The 21605-nt window shown below is 37.5% G+C and overlaps 1 protein-coding gene across 1 annotated transcript in view; it reads left to right on the forward strand.

Annotated features, from left to right (window-relative positions):
• Itga1 (integrin subunit alpha 1) overlaps positions 1–21605 on the forward strand; it is a 143732-nt gene that overhangs the window by 114673 nt on the left and 7454 nt on the right. Inside the window, exons 19-28 of the mRNA XM_040728813.1 lie at positions 1414–1623; positions 3468–3548; positions 6482–6558; positions 8491–8580; positions 9868–9970; positions 13205–13318; positions 15016–15120; positions 15268–15372; positions 16820–16912; positions 17713–17829. Of these exons, the coding sequence (XP_040584747.1) occupies positions 1414–1623; positions 3468–3548; positions 6482–6558; positions 8491–8580; positions 9868–9970; positions 13205–13318; positions 15016–15120; positions 15268–15372; positions 16820–16912; positions 17713–17829 (1095 nt within the window). The remainder of the gene's footprint in view (positions 1–1413; positions 1624–3467; positions 3549–6481; positions 6559–8490; positions 8581–9867; positions 9971–13204; positions 13319–15015; positions 15121–15267; positions 15373–16819; positions 16913–17712; positions 17830–21605) is intronic.

Genomic DNA, 21605 nt, shown 5'->3' on the forward strand with positions numbered 1-21605 from the left:
GTGGGCTTGGCTTGGCTTTTCCACAGCTCCTAATCTATCACAAACAGTTAATACTAACTGGGGACCACACATTCAAATATGGGAACCTATGGAAGTCATTCTCACTCAAACTGCCACAACTTACAGCCTAAGTGAGCAGAGTGGCATGCATGCTTCCTGTGGGCACAATGCTGCCCCAAGATCAGGAGAGACAGGAAAAGACTCTGTTCTGTGCCACCTCTGTTCTGTTTCCAGAGAGTAACTGGGGGGACAGAGAGGGAAAGGGTATCATAGGAACAGCCATAACGGAGAAAAGCTGTAGAGTCAGAAAATTCGTTTTCCTTATTCATCCGCCTTCCAATCTCTGCCTCCAACCTTCTAGATGTATCTATCACCTTACATTCACTAAACACGGAGCTGTCTCACCTAGGAGTTGGGCTATGAGCAGTAATTAAATGCTGTGCTGTGAAGAATTTCAGATTTTGCAACAATTCTTACCTAGCCTGGGGAGTCAGAGAAAGCCCCCAGGTAGTTGTGGCTTTTAAGTGGCTCCTTGTAAGACTTGGTGGTTTTCTACCCTGTTTGCAGTGTGGGTGGATGACTGTATGTGAGAAGATGCTGAGCCATTGCAGGGGCTTAAGATGCTCGCTACTGTAGCTGAAATCAAAGAAAAGAGGTGAAGCTGTTACAGCACACAGCTGAACTCAAGGGCCACAGTGAGATCTTCTCGGGTTTGGGGCCACAACCAGATTACACACATTTTAAAGGACAGTGCATTGCTGCTGACTGTTTTAATTTAACTATGTGGGTACCAGCTGAGTGCTGTTTAAAACCTATAGCTGGCACAACATATTGAATGATTGAAGAGAAACAAGCAGGTACTGAATGCCATTGGAATGGGCTGATTTAACATGAGGAGGAGATGGAAGAGGTGGCAGGGGACTTGGAAAACGTAGAGAAGAGGCTAGGAAGGGCATTCATGATGATAGACTGGCTAAGGGGAGGGTAACATTTAAAAAGAAGAATCAAGTGAGGTTTCCAGACACATAGCTGGACCATGTCCCTGCTTCTTGGCTTCCTCAACATCCCATTCCTTTCAGTAGGAAATCACGTAAGTGAAGCTTATATGATCTTAGAGTTTTTGACTTGAGGTTTGGAAACTGTCGTACAATGGGAAACAGATATAGGTAAAGTACCTATAAAGTCTACCTCCTTTAAAGGACTGGAAAATTAAGACTAGAAGTTGACATTTATTCTTTCTCCCATAAAGTCAATAGTAAATGTAAAATACCTTACAACCTCAGCAATGCAGTCAATTTTCTTGTTGAACTCTCTCTTACTTAAGTGCCATGCCATTTCTGTTATACAAATTAATAAGTGGCTTTCATGATGTTTAACTATACTATGTTAAATGTGTTCCTGTGACCATTTCAGATTCCCTTTGCCAAAGACTGTGGAAACAAGGAAAAATGCATCTCAGACCTCACTCTGGATGTGGCCACCACAGAAAAGAGCCTGTTGATTGTCAGGTCCCAGAATGACAAGTTCAATCTCAGTCTCACAGTGAAAAACAAAAGAGACAGTGCCTACAACACCAGGACAATAGTGCAGTATTCCCCAAACTTGATTTTTTCAGGAATTGAGGTAAACTTGCTGTTTGTTCATTCATTCTTTTAATGATCATTTATTGAACTCATTTTTCATGCTACTGAGCTAATTAATTCCATAATATTTATTTGAGAAGAGAAGAAAGCATTTTTGTTAAGTATTAGAAAACACTAATACTCATAGTTGCAAGCTTTTAAAGTGTTTAAAACCTTTTGTTATTTTATTTTTATGTGTATGGATATTTTGCCTACATGTATGTCTGTGCACCTTATGTGTGCCTGGTGCCTAACACCCAGTGGACAAAAGAGGACATTGGATCCATGAACTAGATTTACAGACCATTGTGAGTTGCCCTGTGGGTGCTTGGAATTGAACTTGAGTCTTCTGGAAGAACAGCCTAGAGCAGCCAGTGCTCTTAACCTCTGGGCCATCTCTTCAGCCTTCACCCCTTATCAAGCTTTTAAAAAAAATCTCTTTGGAAAGGAATGTCTCTTCTTGTACTTAATATTTTAAGCATTTAAGAAATATAGCTGATAATTTAAAATTTCTGTGTTTCTTGGAGTCATTGAGACATTGAAATTGAGATTCAGTCAAGTAAATATATAATAAAGATGCAAGTAGGAGTTCATGTGTTAAAAGTTTCAATTGAGAAAATCAAGACACTGTTTATTCCTATAGAAAATTTGAACCAAATATTTCTGTTAGATGACATGTCTTATTTATTTATAATTAAAGGGCTCATCTTGGCAATTACGTATCTGTGTACCAGACATCTTATTAATTTGACAATAACCCCCTGCATAGAATTCTGGATCATTTGTCAGTATTTCCACATTTGAACTTAGCTTTTGATTCTGATTCCCAAATGTATCCCCAAAGTAAATTTCTGTGTATACTTATATGAATAAACTTATAGTATTTTGATTCACATTAAAATTAGTAACACTAATGTGAATTTTTTCATATATATTAAAACCGATACCTTTTGGGCTAGGAATGTAGTTAAATAAGGGAGAACTTGCTTAGTATGCATGAGTCCCTGGCTTAACTTACAAGCACTATAATGCATACACACACATTAATGCATAGTATTGAAGCATTGTTGTCTAGTTCCCATAAATTTAAATTGTTACCCCCGTTTCCTGCAATTGTTCTGATATCATTTGAAGATGTGGTGACTAAGATAAGTTCATATAAGGATCATTTGCTACTACAACATTTCAGAGTATTAATTATGCACATGAAATAATTGTAGAAATGCAACACCTAAGTATAATGTGTAACTGGACTTTCTCTGGAAAGGGAACTGTGTTAAAAGACGTTGCCTGTATTCTCTCTAGCTGGCTTTTTGGCCATAGCAGATAGACAGGAATACCCATGTGCACAGCTCTGGCCACAGCAGAGAGGCAGGAATACCCATAGTACATGGCTGTAAATTTAAGGAGGTCCTTGTCTTTGTATTAAGGCCACTCTTTCTTTAGTTGTATTACATGCTGGATGGAGTCTGGAGATGAGTCCTGGTAGTTGCAGGTTAGAGCCTTGTTCTTGTTCAGGACTCCAAACTTCTGCACCTGTGTGATGCTCTAACAGTGCAGATGTAAGCGTTAGAGACCCACCACTGCAGTTTCCTGTTCATGGGTGCTGTTGGTACTCCATTACCCCTGGCTCCTCCGGCCAGACATTGCTTTGTCCCTCCAGAGCTCTCAAGTGATGGTTTCAGATCTCCATGGAACAGCCAGTCCCCTGCCCTGTGACTTTCCCTGCTAAACCAAGAGACAAATCTTGGCAAGGCAGATGCTAATACATAGCTGGGAAAATTCCAAAATGATTAAATATTTCACTTGTGTTTCTTCTCTAATCCTGTTTCTTTTCCATTTTAGGGGATCCAAAAAGATAGTTGTGAATCCAATGAAAATATCACATGCAGAGTTGGGTATCCTTTCCTGAAGACAGGAGAAATGGTGAGGAGGCGGTGTAAAACATAAGTAATCATTGAAGACAAATGTGCAAATCCTTCTAGAGGGTAATTTGTGATGATATAGGCTAGAAGCATTGAGTGCAAAATGCTTGCAGCCTGATATCTCCCAGAAAATGATTTCTGTGCCTCTGTAAAATCCATACACTGAAATGTAATTGCCAGTGTGACAGCATTAGGAGGTGGTGCCTTTGGGACTGTGGCCTCACAAAAGAGGCTCAAGGGACTTGTTTGTCCCATCTATCACATGACGTACAGTGTCTCCAGAGCAGGCTGCCATTGCACTCTGGTCTTCTAGTGCTTTCCTCTTGGAGATCCCAGACTCCAGATCTATGAAAAGGAAACCTCCAGTGTTTATGAATTGCATAAATTAACAGTCTAAGCTATTTCCTTTTAGAAGCTCAGGAAAACTAAGCTCAAAGTTAAGCATCATAAGTCACATTCAAACACAGGCTGAATCTATAGTAGATAAGCAGATGCACCATTTTACATTCCTGCCAGGGGTGAATGAGAGCTCTAATTTTTCCATGTTACTTACCTTCTTCTTCTTCTTCTTCTTCTTCTTCTTCTTCTTCTTCTTCTTCTTCTTCTTCTTCTTCTTCTTCTTCTTCTTCTTCTTCTTCTTCTTCTTCTCCTCCTTCTCCTTCTTCTTCTTGTTATTCTGGTGAATGTGAAACAATGTTTTACTGTAACTTGGGTTTGCATTTCCCTAGCAGCAAGTGATGATGTTTTGAGATACATACATACATACATACATAGACACACACACACACACACACACACACACACACACACATACACACACACAACTTTGGAGAAATATCTGCTACAATAAATTCGTATTGAGACAGGGTTTCACTTAGAAGCCCAGGCTAGCCCTAAACTTATAATGTAGCCCAGGAGATCATGAACTCTGAGCAGTCCTCCTGGCTCTGCCTCCTAAGTGTTAGGATTCCAGGCATAAGCCACCATGTCCCATTCTGAACCTGTTTTTAAATTAGGCTGTCTTTTATCCTATTAAATTGTAGGAGATTTTTTAATTGGGTTTTATTATTATTATTTTAAATAGCTTGTTTTACATATCAATCCCAGTTCCCTCTTCCCAATAGTCTACATTCAAGTCTCTTGCCAGATACATGATTAGAAACTTTGAGGGTTTTTTTTTTTTCAAGAATTTTATGACTTTTTTGTTTACACTTGGGTCTGTGATCCATGTGAAAGAACTTCTAGGTTTTGTGCAATGAAAGAGCCCAGCTTACACATTTTGCATCTGAATATCCAGTCACCCTACACCATTCAAGGAAGGCATTGAACTTAAAATATTTCTTTCTCTATCCAGAAGTTCCTTGTACTTGTGATACAAGCTTAATTAAAATGCCTCTTAGGTTATGCAACGGGTGATGGGAGGAATTTGCAAGCAATTTCAACTTGGGTTTCACACTTAGAATATTCTTAGGTTCAAGATACAGACTTTCAGTTTAAGTAGTTCAGGTTTATGTAAATATACAGTGAGCATCTTCCTCAGGCCTGCTTCTCTACCAGCATCTTCCTGTAGATACAGGGGCAATGGAAAAATACCAAGACTCAAGTGCCCAGGCTAGTTGTGGAGGTTACGAAGAGACAGGGAAGAGCTATCCCTTCACTAGATTGGAGAGCAGTACTCCAGAGCAAGGGAAAAAACATCTTTGTTGAAAGAACTTGTTTTCTTCTTTTAAAATGTAAAATACGATTATATATGGGAGGGAAGAAAATACAACCATGCTAATCTCACACCACCACCCCATCTGTGAATGGCACCACTTGTTCACAAGCTGTAGATGTCACAACCTTTCTGTTAATATTTATCACAAAGATATAATTTTAGGTGGTTTCCATTAATTAGGTATTTCTGGAATGTTTTTCTGGCTCAAATTTTAAATACTTGAATCAGCACCAAATAAGATTAGTTTGCATAAGCATTATGATGAGATCATTAGGCAAGAATATGCAGGTGATCTTTGCTTTCAAAAGTAATTTACATTTTAGTGTGACTGTTGGTGTTCATACACAGGCCCTGTGTACAGGCAGAGCTTCTCAAAAGAAAGCTGTCTAAATATGATATTTGCACAGCAAAACACTTTCTGTTTTTTCTTCAGTATTGTTTTAAGTATGCAAACTCTTACAAACCAAAAAAGTGTTTTTCATGATACTTTATTCTAAGAGCTAAGCCATTTTTGTATTATCTTCTTTAATTACTCTATAGTGATCCAAAAGCATTTACATTATCAAATTAATGAATCAAGTATGTTTTCCCTGTTTTATAATGGTGATTACTATGTGTATTAAAGAGACTTTCTTCATGAATGAGACTTTAATTATTAACATGCCATTTTATGTTATTATGCCTTAACTGTGACTATTCAATTCAATGTTACCATGTGTCTTGGAGCATTAAGACTGCTATAAGAAATTAGCAGGAATAGGGTAGCACACAAAAGGGAAATCTATTTCTCATAGATATGAAAGCTGAAAAATTCAGGATGAAAGCAATGTCAGGCCCATTGATTCAAAGATGTCTTCTCCCTGCATTCTCAGGGAGTGAGAAGGAAAGGCAGAATTCTGGTAACTCTTTCACACAGGCATTAATCCCGCTCATGTGGATGCTTGTGACCTGTTACCTGCCAAAATGACCCACCTCCCAGTATCATAACATTGATAATTAAGTTTGAGCAATAAACTTTGCATAGAATAAAGCATTCAGACTATAGCAATATGCAAAGAATATTATATATTCAAATTTAGAAATGTATGTGTATATTGGATCTTATTGTATGTATTTATGATGAGGCTGTATTAGGTAGTGAATTTATATAAGCTATGTTTTGTCAAGGTTGATTTTTTCATTGTCTGTTATTCAAGATATTCATTTTAATTTCATAGGTAACCTTCAAAATAATATTCCAGTTTAATACATCATATCTCGCAGAAAATGCAATTATTCATTTAATTGCAACAAGGTTGGTTTATGTATGTGTGGATATATATGTATGTGTGCATAAAATTACTTTCATGTAGTTTGATTATTTTACTTTGTAGTGTCACTGGCAGATTCTTGAAGCTTGCATAAGATCAGCAGAAGTAATAGTCCATGAACTGCTTTGCTTCACAAAAAAATACCTTGGGAGTAAGTAGCAACAGTAGAGGAATTCATATTCAAAACCAATAATTTAGCCTATTGGATTAATTCACTGGTAATATTAACTGCAGACTACCTTGTAATTACACAACACTTATATCTGCCAAATTGTATTTATGATCAACAGGATCTACTAATTTTAGAACATTACTAGCTGTCTGTCAAGGTCAACTGAGTCATTACATGGACTTAAAATTTAATGATATGCTTTCATACTTCAATAAATTTTACACAAATCATTTAAGGCTTCTCAACATTATCATAGAACATATGCAAAAAAAATAAAAAAGCAAAGCCCTCTAAATCCACAGGAGCAAAGCTCATAGGCAGTCACAGAGTGAGGTGGCAGGCACGGGGCCTGTACGGGTCTGTACCATGTCCTCAATGTATATGTTATGGCTTCCGGTTTAGTGTTTTTTTATGAGATTCCTGAGGGTGCAAATGAGTGGGCCTCTGATTCGTGTGCCTTCTCTTGGGCTCTTTCTACTTCTGTCTGTCTTGTCCAACTCTGATGTGTTAATTTTTGGTTTACCTGTTATTTTATTTTATTATTCTCCCTTAGAAAACTTTGTTTTATAATGAGAGACAAAAAGGGAGTGGGTTCAGACATGAAGAGAGGTAGGTCATAACTTGAGGAGTACAGGGAGAAGAAACCATAAGCAAGATATATTATGTGAGAAAAAATTATTTTCAAAACGGGGAAAATAAATAAAAAAGAAAAATAGGTGTCACCTTGAATGAATAAGTTATGGGTTTTTTTTTTGCTAAGTTTAATTCATTCTGGCTAAAAAAGAGAATATACTACTTGTATTTTTCTTTAAAGAAAAAAGTGGTATAAGATTAACACAGAACTTGAAGTAGTTTTACACCAGAACATATTTTGTGAGGTCAAGTATCTTTGTTGTAGTAACCATCATGGACCCTGCATATAATCATTATTACATAGATGGAAAGTGAATTTCAAAGTAATAAAACAAATTAATGGGTCCATTAACTCAGTCTGTTCACTTCAGTTTAGCTCAGCATCTATTTATTTGGCATCTACTGTAGAAAATTTAATGATAAACCATTTTATAGATGAAAAACTGAGGCAGAAAGAGATTAAATAATGATGCAAAGGTACAAGTGTTCCAGAACACCCGCATTCCCTTTATCTGGTCATGAAACTGTATCTCTTCTCCATGCTTTGTTCATGAGTATAAGGTATATTTGTATTTAATGTATATGTGTGTGAAGTATAATTAAAATTTCAAAAATTATGAAAATTACACCCTAACTCAGGGAAATACATACAAATTTAAATAGCATGTATACTCTTTAGAAAGACTATGAAAGACAAAATAGAAGGTTTTAGATTCACAATTAGCTGCATGAGCCTGGTTGCATCTCTGTGCAAGATCCTTGTATGTGATAAATACAAACTAAGGTGATTTGTGCCTAAGTCTTCATGCCACAAAAGTGCAGTGACCTCAATGTTTTAATAATTAAGCCCATGAATTCTAATTGTCTCACATAATTTTCATAAACATTGGTCTGAATCAGTATGGTTTTCAGCTGTACCGCAACCGTAGAATCAACTTGGGAGCACTAGCAATACCTATCTCTACTTTCCCTTCTCCTCTCAATAAAAACGAATGAAGAATTATGTAAATTCATATTTGTTAATTTTCCTATATAAGCTTCTCTTTCAAATGTTTAGAAATGATCTGTGAATAAGCGAATTCAATGCTTAGTGTGAATTGCTGTTTTCCAGTGACAGCGAAGAGCCACCCGGATCTCTTTATGACAATGAAGTAAACATATCCATCCCAGTTAAATATGAAGTCGGACTACAGTTTCACAGGTAGGACGAAACCACCTTCATTCGTTGACAGCTTTCTGATTACCAAATGGTTTTCCTTGTGAGATTCCTGACTGGGAACATCACCACTCAAGAACCTAAAGTATCAGGTACTCCAGTGCCACTCCACACCTGCCGAGTGCAAACTTCTGGTGTGGTGCCTGACATCCATATTAAATGTCTTCCATATAATTCACATATACCTGAACATTTGAGAACATGTTGCACTAAATATCAAAATAAAACGTGTAAAAGACAGGTCTTGGCTCATAAACGTTAAGTCAAAGTCCTTGACAAAAATGCAGTGTTTTCTGACAGCATATTTCTAGGTAACCATTCTCATCCTGTGGGATGCCATGTACATTGCCCATTCTGTCGCACAAGGTTAAAGCATTTCCCATTGGTCAGCCATTTATTCCTTCCACTATTCAGAAACAATCCTTTCTATTCAGACCTGATTTTTTTCAAGTGTCAATCATGTTAGTAAACTTCCACTCTACCAAGTCCCTTGTTTATGAATTTCTTTACTGAAGCAGAATTCCAAGCTTTTAAAAATAAATATGTACAATGCATATGAAAATATGAGAGCCAGTGTCAAGGCCAGGTGAGTTTCACAGCCTATTGTTTCTTATGGCACTTTCTCTTTGCTAACGAGGGATCATAAAGCAAGGTTTATAGGCCAGGCACACAGACTTGCTTATCTTTCTTAGCCTTTGAAGTCTGTTGTCTTTTGTCTGATTTGCTCGAACTGCTTCTGTCAGCACAAAGATTCTCCCAACAACTTTCCACTTAATTCAAATCGAGTTTTGGCACACATTTATAAATCTTTTATTTGCCTTCTCTTGGTTGAAGTGCTGCTTTGAGAGATGGTCTTTAGTTCTACAAGGGCCATCCAAAGACTGTGACCTTCGTGGGGAGACTGAGCCTCTCCTTCTAGCAGTAATAGGATTTTTAAGTTGTATAAATTTAAAAAACTAGCTCCTTCACTTTCAGCACAACTGAAAATATCAAATTTTAGTCTGATTTTTCTTTAAGTGTAAATGCTAGCAGATTCATGGAAAGTCTTGACTTGTTAACAGTAGAATCCTACTTTGAAATTTAACATATTGGAGTCAAGTAAGCAACAATGCCTATTGAATTAAGTGATTCTTAGCATCTCAAATGTTTAATTTAGGTTTGGGGGTAAAATAATCTCCATTTATGGAATCATATGACATAAGAAAAGAAAAGAATGAAGTCTAATAAACTTTACTGCATTTTGTTTTTATTTTTCCAATTAATTCTTTTAAGTTCTGCAAGTGAACACCACATCTCAATTGCAGCCAATGAGACTATCCCTGAACTCATTAATTCCACTAGTGACATTGGAAATGAAATCAATGTCTTCTACATGGTAAGAAACTATCTATAAGTCAATATTCTAAATAAGTTATTTGTATTAAGAAAACAAGAAAGTGTTTCAACATTTAATCTCCACATCTAGCACATTTTTCTTTGTAATTTAACTATGTTAAATTATATTGTCCAAATTGATAATCCAATCACTTCTTGGCCTTTTGACTAAGATTAAGTGCAAAGTGGTAATTATAGTGTGAGTCAAATTTAAAAGCTAAAGTCTCTAATTCCCTTATAATAAGACCTATTAACTTAGAATAACTTCCTAGAAGAAAAGTTACTCCGGTGTCAAATAGATGCTACAAATGCAAGGTGTTTATACTTTATATTAGTCTTAGTATGGCTAAGAAAAATTATATTTCATATAATCATGACAATTTCAGAAATTAATTATTTGAAAATTCTTTGTTGAATAGTTTCATTTATTCAATGTGTCATAGCCTCTTTTCTGTCTATTGTTCTTTTTCATATGAATTATACTGTAAATTACCAATGTCCATACTATAGTCTCCTTAAGTGACACATTCTACTACATTAATTTTTTTCATTTTAAATTCTTTGTTGCAAACTTTATGTAAGCTCTACAGCAGGCTGTCATGGAGCTTTAGCCTGGATAACACTTACAGACTCAGTATTACTCATGGAGAAAGAGCATTCAATTCAAACGAATGATTTATATACATAAGCCATCAAGTGATACACCACCATTATAAACGAAGCCTGTCTTAACCTTTTGGGAAATTGTTAGCAATGAAGAATGAAGGTCTCGCACAAAATGGAAATAAATGCATACTCTTGAGAGGAATTTGTGTTCTCTGCCAGAATTGCTTTGATAAACTACATTCTGGAAATTGGTATTAACGCAAACTCCTGCTCAATTATGGGATATGATTTTGTAATTCAGACTATTATGCTTCTATAGCATAACAAACAAGAGGACATAAAAGGAAAAACTTGAACATTGTTGATCTTCATACATTGTAACCTATTAGGCTCCAGGTTTGAAATAAGAGCTCCCTGTTATAAGTAACATTAACATATATAACAGATAATAACAGTGTCTATCTCTAGTTTTTTTGCTGCATTAAGTTCTAGAATTAAATTAATGGGATAAAAATAAAGCAGCATATTTAGGTGAGATCTAGTAACTTACTACCGGTAATTTCCCTAAGAAGTTATTAATGATTAAAAATTTCAACAGTACTCTTATAACTCTAACACTGTGAAATAGCTTCAATGAACTGTCATTCATTCAGTGAAGACAATGTTATATATTTGATGGGAAAACAATGCATTCTAGTATTTTAGCTACATTTGCTACTTACAAGTTTTTCTCTGCTTGTAACTTTTTATTGTTTTCACATTGCTGCTCACAGACAAAACAGAGATAAGAGGATCCAAGTCCTAGCATTAAGAGGTAGGGCAGTTCTGCAGACCAAATGATTAGCATAGCAAGTTCCACACAGGTAACAAGTGTTGTAGATAATACCATGCTTATTATTTAACTATTATTTTGGGGGGAAACATAACACAATGATTTAATAAAATACAAAGTTTTGCTTTTGTGTATGTGAGCTATAATACATGCAAATAATAAAGACAAGTAATTTGATACAGCAAAATGCTACTAAGGTGGTTGGATTGTAGGAGGCTTTTGTTTTCTGATTATTTTCAGTATTTTTCAGTGTTTTTAGAAGGAGTGCTTCTTAGTAAGAAAAAAGTAATAGTATCAGAATATATGATTTCTGACTGAAAGTCAGAAACAGATAACATTGAACCAAAAGGCTGTGCCAGGCAAACCCCAGGCATATTACCCTAATGGGGTTGCAGACCATGTTCACACATGAGGCCTAGCTTCAGGAATCTCCACAGTTGGAAGGATGATGAATGACTTAACATTCAGCATCCACAGGGAATCATAGCAGACATGAGCAGCTCTCAATATAGGCTGCTTTATTAGCTAGACTGTCCTGGCATCTGCTGGTGCAGATTAAAGAGTTCCTACACACAGCTAAATAAATTGCAGAGAGACACCATTAAGAACATGTAAGACCTGGAGATTATGCTCGCGTGGTGTCCAGGGGGAGCATTGCACCTGGTGGTCCCAGTTCAGGGATTCTGAGTTAGTGGATCAAAACACATAGAAACTAAGATGGAACTCAACCTGCTTCTCAGAATGTCAATAACAGTAAGATAGTATCCATAGTTGCAATACACTTTTGAGAGGAAGCCAGTGGGTATCTGGCTTACCTGAGCAGTGATGGCAGGTCCCATCTAGCTGAGGTTAGAGATGACTTATGGCTTTAGGGCATTACAATTAACTAGGTTGAAGCAACCAAAAGCAAGCTGAGGTTTTCTTGTGTGGATCAAGTAAATCATCTCCACCTCCAAAAACCTTGGCTAGAGGCTTTGGGGTGTCCTCAGTGGGTAAGAACACCTGCTGTGCATAAGGCCCTGATTTCAGATCTCCAGCACTTAAGTGAAAAACCTAGACATGGTTGTGGTGCCTGTTACCCTAGCACTGGGGAACAGAGACATGTGGATACTGAGAGCTTACTTGCTAGTCTGCCTAGCCTAAATGGTGAACTTCCGAATCAATGAGAGACCATGTCTCAAAAATAGAGGATGACACCTGACCTGCATACGCATACACAAGGACAAACACATCCACACATTTGATTGCATCACACACACACACACACACACACACACACACACACACACACACACAGATGGGGGAGGGGATAGTGGACATAGCTAGAGAATAATAATAAAGATAATTTTCAATACTGATTTCCCACTAATGCTTTCACTGGACCACCCAGCCTGAGTTAATAATACTCTTTAAAGTCATCTAACACCTAACATTGCTATCCTGCTGTGTACTATCTCTGCCTGTTTGTTTAACCTACCTGTAAGAGAACAATGTAATAACCAACCTTACATGCCTTGGATTTCCCATATAAGCAACTTAACTAATGTATAGCTGTAAGGTCAAACAGCTATGGAGGAAATTCCCTGAAGACCTCAGGTCTTCACATATACACCCAGAAAAACATGTATGTATATTTATTTATGCATGTGCCCACATGCATGCGAACACACATATACAAATGCACATATATCACATGCATATACACATGAAAAGAGGAAAACAAAGAGTCCTGTGTAACATGGAAAGCATTCTTTGGAAAGAGCCAAAAATGATTATATGCTTATTTGTTCCCTGTAGATCAGAAAAAGGAGCCATTTCCCAATGCCAGAACTTCAGCTGTCAATCTCTTTCCCCAACTTGACATCAGATGGTTATCCTATACTTTACCCAACTGGATGGTCATCTTCTGATGTAAGTCATGTGTGCTTTTCAATTGTGTCACTACTGTTATCTTCTTTTTCAAAAATCACAGTTACTGTTTATTGTGTATGGGTATGTGTGCCACAGTGTACCCAGGAGGTCAGAGAACGGGTCCAACAGTTTGATGAATCAGGGCACCAGGCTTGACAGCAAGTGCTTTTCACCAGAGGCTGTGGGACAGTACTCAAATCACGAGGCTAGCAGTGAGCACTTTTCACCTGCTAAGACATCTCTCCAACCCACTGTTACCTTCCTCGCTGATGTGTAAGCCCTCATGCTTTGTATGACACTTGTGATAAGTAAGGTTAGTTAAAAGCATGGAGCATTTAATAATTAATTGCTCCCATCACTACTTAGAATGTGTGTAAATTCAATATTTAGAGTTCCTGAAACAAACTGCAGAAAATGGAAAATGAGTAATTAAACATGATAGTTAATTATTTACTAATGATGAGGGCCAGCAGTCCAATATCAGGGTGCTGATAATGTAGATGCCCTCTGGACTATGCTTTCCGTCCAGCATCTAGTGTTTGCCGGTAACTCTATGCATTCCTTGGCACCATTCCTCCTGTGATTCTGTGTTTATTTCTGCCTCTGTGTTTTCCTGTACACCCACCACTGGATTTGGGGCTTTCCTGAAATACAAGATGTTCTTACCCGAAGAACCTCAATTTATAATTACATCTGTGACCACTGAGGTTGCAAATGAGGTCATGTTTACTGGTTCAGGATGTTAGGACTCAGCCATGCCCTTTTGAATCATGATATGATGATCCAGTAGATCTTAGGTAATTCATTGTTGATGGATACATGAATTTTGTTGCACTTTATTTGAGGGAGTCAGTTCAATAAAGAAGTCTCAATATTTTTCTAAGCACACATAGCTGTACACAAAATAGTAGATTACTATTCACATATCCAAGACAACCCCAACACTGCAGCCCCATTGTAGTTGTGACACTGAATAGATGTGTAGTGCTGACTATTATTATCATTATGATGATGTGGAATTTATTAATATTAGTATTATATTATTACTTTCTTTTTAGTGTCTAAACCAGAAAGCTACAATAATTGTTAAGTTAATGAATGCATGGAGTCAACATTTAACATTATACCTTCTTTTCAAGCAGTTTTTAAAAACTAAATCATTCTCAGCATCAAAAAACCAAAACAAAACATAGCAGCTATAGTACTTGTCTTGTAATCATTTAAATATTTTGCTAATGGCAAAGGAAAAAATCTCTGGAATTTCCCTCTAGTACAAGAAAACAGGGATCAAACTGAGCCTGTTAGCAACATGCTAACACTTTCTTTCTTGATAGAACGTGTGTGTGTGTGTGTGTGTAGTTTAATATATATTACAGGAATATATATACATATATACAAACATATATATAGGAAATTAACCAGCTGTTCTTTGAAAAACAATAAATAAATAATCATCTTACTCATGAAATAGTATCCTTCTCCTTTGTTGCAACTGCAAGAGTCTCAGAAGCTGTGATTGTCACCTAGAACGGGAACACATTGTGGCGCTCCACAGCCACTCTGTCCTGCACGCTCATAGACAGACCTTCAGTATACACCATTGGCTGTCAGTCACAGGCTCTTCATGTTATTGCACCACCCACGCTTTTTCCTTTGACCTCGCCACTTTCTAACAGAGAAATCTTTTCCTTCCTCAGAATGTGAACTGCAAACCTCGGAGCCTTGAGGACCCTTTTGGTATCAACTCTGGGAAGAAAATGATAATATCAAAGTCTGAGGATCTCAAAGGAGGCACAATCCAGGTATACTAAATTCTATTTTTACTTTATGCTTTCCAAGTGCAGCCCACCCAGTGTCACCTTGGAAATAAAAACTAGCTGAAGCATTTAAATATGGAACCCATGATGAGATTGCAAACACCCTAATAGGTATCTCTGACAATATAACAGGATTGCAGCACCTGTAAATTTGCCACCATCACGTGCCATCTCATTCCTTCCGATGTGAGCCAAGTGAACGTTTCACTCATCTTGTGGAAACCAACTTTCATAAAAGTAAGTTGTTGCATTGCCCTAGGAAGTTATGGAATCAAATCAACAAGTGTCAGTTCACTAGTAGTATGTTTGTGCCAGTCACAGCATTGCTGTGGAAAGACCATGATGCCGGGGTCTCTGAGAACATGACCTAAGACCAGCTCTCCCTCACCAGCTGTGTGAGGCTCATTGTCCCCATCTGTCCGTAACAGAGTTATTACCAAATCTCCCTGCCAGAGGCACTGTTCTAGGGCTCTTGCTTCCTCAATCTTCGCACTACAAGAGAGAACTACTTCTCTGGTACTGGTTTATGCTTATGTTAATAGTTTGGGACTTCATGAGGTTCAAAAAAATAATTGAATGGCATTCTTTGATATCATTAACAAAGTAGAGAACTTGACTACATTAAACAATAGTGATTTATTTTTTGGAATTTCAATGCAAGTAGACTCTTTATCCTTCACAAGGCCACATCTATCTCAATTCAGGCTGTTTAAGAACACAGTTTATTGTATTTTTTGTTTTTCTTTAAGGAATCATTTAGTTGGTCATATGAAACTGAGAATTTTAGGTCTTATTAAGATGATGTTTTGGTAAGTCATGGCGTTTTAATATTGGTAATTTCAAGCAGGATCCTTAATAAGTGCCTATGCATTGTCTTCATTATCAGAATGTAGCCATCCCATGCCTACAGGCATGAGAGGCCAGCGAAGGTTGAAGTTTGTTTTCCTAGAGAAAAATCCAACTGGAAAATATTTTGAAGTTTGTATTAGAAAGTTCTGTAAGAAGGATCTAAGGGACAGTTGTGGGGTGGGGGGGAAGGAGGAGGTGTACCCCCAGGCACCACTGTATTAATCTCACAGAACAATCCAAGTTTTTTCTATTTTCTTTTTTCAAAAGTACACAATGTATTTTGCTCATATCCCCTCCAACTCCTTCCAGAACCACCTCCAACATCATGTCTTCCTTCTATAACTTTTTATTTATTTTTTTAACCCACCAAATCTAATTAGGGCTGCCCATATGCGTAGGTGTGGGGTCATCCATCCACTGGGACATGGCGAACCCACCAGCTGCCACACTTGTAGCCACACTAAATGGATTCAACAGACTGTGTTGTATCTATTCATATGTAAGACTAGTAATTAAAGAATAGAGATAATGACTTGAAAGGGAGGGACTGGAGGGGAGGGAGAGAGAGGGGAGTGATGTAACTATATTTCTATTTTAAAATATATTTTTAAAAAAGAAGTGACTTTACCTCCCCCAGCAGCCATCAACAATTCCTCTGGTAGAGATGGGACCTGAGGACTTCTCTCCTAGTCCATACTAGTTCTTTAGCTGGCCTGATCTTGACTGATCTTTCATGGGTGACTGCAGCATATGTAATAATTTTACTGCTTACACATGACCATCTCTCATCTTGATTAGCACAGTACATTAATAACAAGTCCTGCCTGCCTTTCAGACTCAATTTTCCAGCTTAAATCTTACTATAAGGGGAGAACTTCAAAGTGAAAACACAACACTGACGTTAAGTAGCAGCAATCGGAAACGAGAGGTAAGCGAGGCTGCGTGTCTGAAAACTTCGTGCGTTTCATACCAAGGTTGCCCGTGGCGTTCTATGTTAGTACCCAGGGACTGAAGCTGGACCGATCTGATGCTCCTGTCAGACACTCTTTGATTTCCTTCTCATTGGCTTCTGATGGGATTTCAGGCCTGTTTTCTCCTCAGAATCTAGGAAAACCATGATGCCATCAGCCATGTTTTTCTTTACTGCTTTTCACCATGACAGTAACTGGATGTTTCCACTTTCATTTTAGTGACAAAGGGCATGCTTGTGAGTTTCCTCTTTAATATCTAACAGTATATAATGCAGGTGGCCTTAATAAATGTGTGTGTGTATGTATGTATGTATGTATGTATGAATGTATGTATGTGTATATAAGGTTTTAAAACTCCTTCACTTAGCCATTTGAAAATCCTACCCCCACTCCAAAGTGAGGCGTTTCAAGCTGTCTTTGTTAAAAATACAAGTGTTTTACTCTTGTTTTAGACGAAGGCATGATTCTCCCATCTTGTCCTAGGAAAATTTAGATATCCCATCTGAGTGAGCCGTACTATGTAAGTTGTAAAATTCTGTTTTGAAGGGCTCCTCTTTGGGGCAACAATAAATTTGATCTTATTGGACATTTAGAGTAATTGAAGGACATTTTGAAATGTAAACCCAATGTTTTTTATACAGTCATGAGATTAATTACACTGTTTGATAGAAAACTATAGCCTGTAAGAACTCCGTGTTCTGGGAGTTCTAGTGGGTGTTTATCAGTGTTAACAACCTGGTTTAATAATCATTTTCAGCTGGCTATTCTAATCTCCAAAGACGGAGTCCCAGGCAGAGTGCCGCTGTGGGTCATCCTCCTGAGTGCCTTCGCTGGTCTGCTGCTCTTGATGCTGCTTATATTAGCACTTTGGAAGGTAAGCACCACCATCAGTCTCTCTCTGTTCCAGCAGAAAAACTGGCAAAAAAAAATTATGGGTTACCAATGCTTTGGAATATACTAGCACATAAATATTTACATGATGAGCAAGAACCTTTAAAAGCAATATTTCATACTTTGAGGATTGCACATCTCATTTTTTGCAAAGGAAAAAGGTATGCCCCAACTGGGGTACAAATATCCAAAACTTCTGGGAGAACTTTTTACAGGTGGGGATTATTGGGGACTATTTAACAATAAGCTAGAATTTTAGTAAGGATAGGTGTTACTTTTAAAAGTAAGAAAAACAGCCGGGCTGTTATGAGTCATGGTTTTAACCCCAGCACTCAGCAGGCAGTAGCAGGCAGATCTCCATGAGTTCAAGACCAGCCTGGTCCATACAGGAGTTCCAGGACAGCCAAGACTATTACACAGAGGAAAGCCTGTCTCAAAAAAAATTGAAAAAAATTGAATTCTGTGTTGATGAATGATATACAAGGAATAGTGTCATGTGTTTTAACCACACTAGTCTGCATCTTAGAGATAAGATGTTTAGAGATAAAACACGCTTTCTTCAATAATTGTGTGGCTGTATAAGGAACAAGTAATGTACTAGTATAATAAAGGATATAAAGTTCAAAGACCCACATATCCAATCCCTACGGAAGACCAAGTGGTGATCTGTTTCCTCTCAAGTGAATCGAGATATTTAGTGAGATGGTTTAAGGTGAGAAATTTAAGAACATAACCATTTTCAAGCAAGCTATGATGATAGTTTTTAGGATGAATTTACCAGAAAACAAAATTTCATAGAAAAGTTAAATTCAATTTTTTCAATTAAATATGGAATTTGAATTCTGTCTGACATTAGCATTGTTCCTTTATTTAGCTCACTGCTTTGTTAAATAAAATTATGCAAAATGGAAATGTGACTACATATTCATTTTTCTAATGTATGAATGGCAGAATTGTTTAACCAAATAGTTTATATAGTAAGTTTCTGAACAACAGCTGTCACCATCCTTCCTGGCTTCTGTGATGGCAAATTTCCTCTTTGGGGAGTTTTCCCCAAGGAGACTATTCACAAGTAGCATAAATAGAATCTATGGTCCTTCCCCAGAAAAGTCCCAAGACACAAGTGGTTTTCTTCCTCTGAACTTCCAGGACATCAATTCTCTCTGCAATACCTAGCTTTGCCACACCGTGGCACCCAAGGCCTGGTTTATGGCTTGTGTTGACACAGGCTGTAGTTTCCCACTTGGAAGCGCCTCTGATACATTCTGTGCCTGATGATACCTCCTACTGTGGCCTTCCAGTGTGAGCGCTGACTAGTTGGAATGCTCAAAGGGCAGTTAGGAAAGAGAAGAGGAAAGCCAGGGCCGATAATTGGATGGGTTCCCTCTGACTTCATACCTTTGTTTAAAGCATACAATCAAAAGGGAATTTTCATCCACCTGTTTTTACATCCTTGCTCTGAAAAAGCCTGGGTGTAAAAATAAAAACATTTTCCAGTAAACGCTGTGTTGACATATGCTTACGGTTTCTGAGATCCTCTTTTACCACCCACAAAAGGCCAGTTAGCCAATTTCAGGCTGTCGAGATGACTGTGTTTAGTTAATTCAAATACCTCTGTGAAGAGCTTCCCAATCAGAACTGGTATTCCAAGGAGAGGGGGGGAGCTACCTCTGAGGAGGTGCTTACTGTGCTCCAAGAACTCTGTTAATCACGAGTCTTCCTTCAAGCATCCTCGCTATTATGAACCTCGGTCTGTAAATGAGGAAATGAATGTACAAACAACTTCTGCATGTTTTCTAGGGCCACACAGCCATTAATGTGCTGGATAAGATTTTGAATACTTATTCACTAATCTCATTCTGTTGTTCATACAACTTTTGTAACCATGCATTGTAACTGCATTTTGCACCCATAAGCATTAAGACAAAGGTAAGGTTGGTAGCTGAGTAACTCCCCAAGATTATCAACTAGTAAACAGCTGGATTCAACTAACAATTTATCTGCAAAACCTCTGTGTTTTTTAGATAGATTCCCCTGATGTGCCGTATGGGACAAAAGGTCATGAATTCGCTGAAACATAAAATACTTGGTTTTAGAATAAAAGCCCCTGGTTCAGTGGTTCTAGAATAAAAGGCGCTGGTTCATTTCAGAGTAGTACATAAAGCAGAATGTCACAGTCAGAAGAAAAATTCGGGAAAACTAGAAGATGAGTTTTCTGGTTTTCTAACCTGATTCGCACTGATGCCAAGCCCCACCACTGATGAGTTACTAGTCCTACAATTTTGCTCCTCATTCAGTGTAATTTATTGAAGAGGAATGGTGGCCCCCCATAGTCACAGTTTGTCTTTGAATAGTTTCATGATCTAGTCAACTGTACTTCAAAATATAATGCAGTATAATGAGACGTTTTGAGAAATTAAAAAAAATACATTTACCTAACTTTTATTAAAGCATAATGTTATAATCATTCTATTTTATTGTTCATTATTGATAATTTCTTGCTGTGATTAATTCATATCAATTTTATCATCAAAATTACACATAGGAAAACAAAACAAAATAGTGTGTCTGAGACTCACTCAGTACAGCCATGTTTCAAGCATCCCAGCCTGTGGATAAAGAGGACTGGTATAGTGATGCCTCACTTTTTAATCTTTTGTTTATTGGTATTCATTTATTTATTCAACACTTACACCACATTATATATTGACCACTACTTTTTGCCACCAGGTTTTGAACTAGGTTAATTCTGAAGAGGATAATTTATAATATAGAAACAAAAACAGAAAAACAAAACTCCAGAGAAAGTCTAGGGGTAACAAACTTACTTTTTGTTTTTCCAACATTGGCTAAGATTTTCACAGTTTAGTTGCAGGAACTGCAAATTATATTCGCTTAATCTCTAGACTAAATAACTAGTTTCCCTTAAAAAAAAAAAACTAATGCAGCTGGGCGTTGGTGGCGCACGCCTTTAATCCCAGCACTCGGGAGGCAGAGGCAGGCAGATCTCTGTAAGTTCGAGACCAGCCTGGACTACCAAGGGAGTTCCAGGACAGCCTCCAAAGCCACAGAGAAACCCTGTCTCGAAAAAAACCAAAAAAACAAAAAACAAAAAACAAAAAACAAAAAACTAATGCTTAGAGAATTTGTTGAGTAGAAAAGTTGAGATCACAGAAGTTTGGTCTCTAAGATGGGCATTTAGAAATATTTTAGAACAAAGGAGGCTAGAAAAGAGGCTGATCTTTAGAGGAAAAGCCAGGAAGAACCAAGTTTCTTTTTAAACATAATTTCTTTACTGAATCTTTGGGAATTTCACATAATGCATCCCAATTCCACTCAACTCCCAGGCCCTCCATATCTTCCTCTTTGCCTTTCAGTGCCCCCACCCAGTGAAAAAAATTAAAATAAAAACAAAACAAGCAATCAAGCAAACAAAAAGAAAAAAACAAAAGAACAAAAGCAAGCAACAACAAAACAAGCAAACAACAACAACAAAAAGCCTCTTTGCTCTGCCATCTTTTTTGCCTCTTCATTCTGCCATCTTTTTTGCCTCTTCATTCATCCTGCTAGTACTGGGAGCTGCAGCACTTAAATACTCACTTCCTGCTCTGGTGAAAGCCTCCCTGCTTTGCTGTCCTCAGGGCACATGGGCGCAGGTGGAAGGTTGACTGGTTTCCAAGACCAGAGCTTCTGAAGTTGCTAGAGAGGAAATGACTGGCATTTGGGAAAGCATAACCTCATGGCAGTTTCCAAATTCAT

Source organism: Mesocricetus auratus, unplaced genomic scaffold (assembly GCF_017639785.1).
Source record: "Mesocricetus auratus isolate SY011 unplaced genomic scaffold, BCM_Maur_2.0 Super-Scaffold_100020, whole genome shotgun sequence".
Lineage (NCBI taxonomy): Eukaryota > Metazoa > Chordata > Mammalia > Rodentia > Cricetidae > Mesocricetus > Mesocricetus auratus.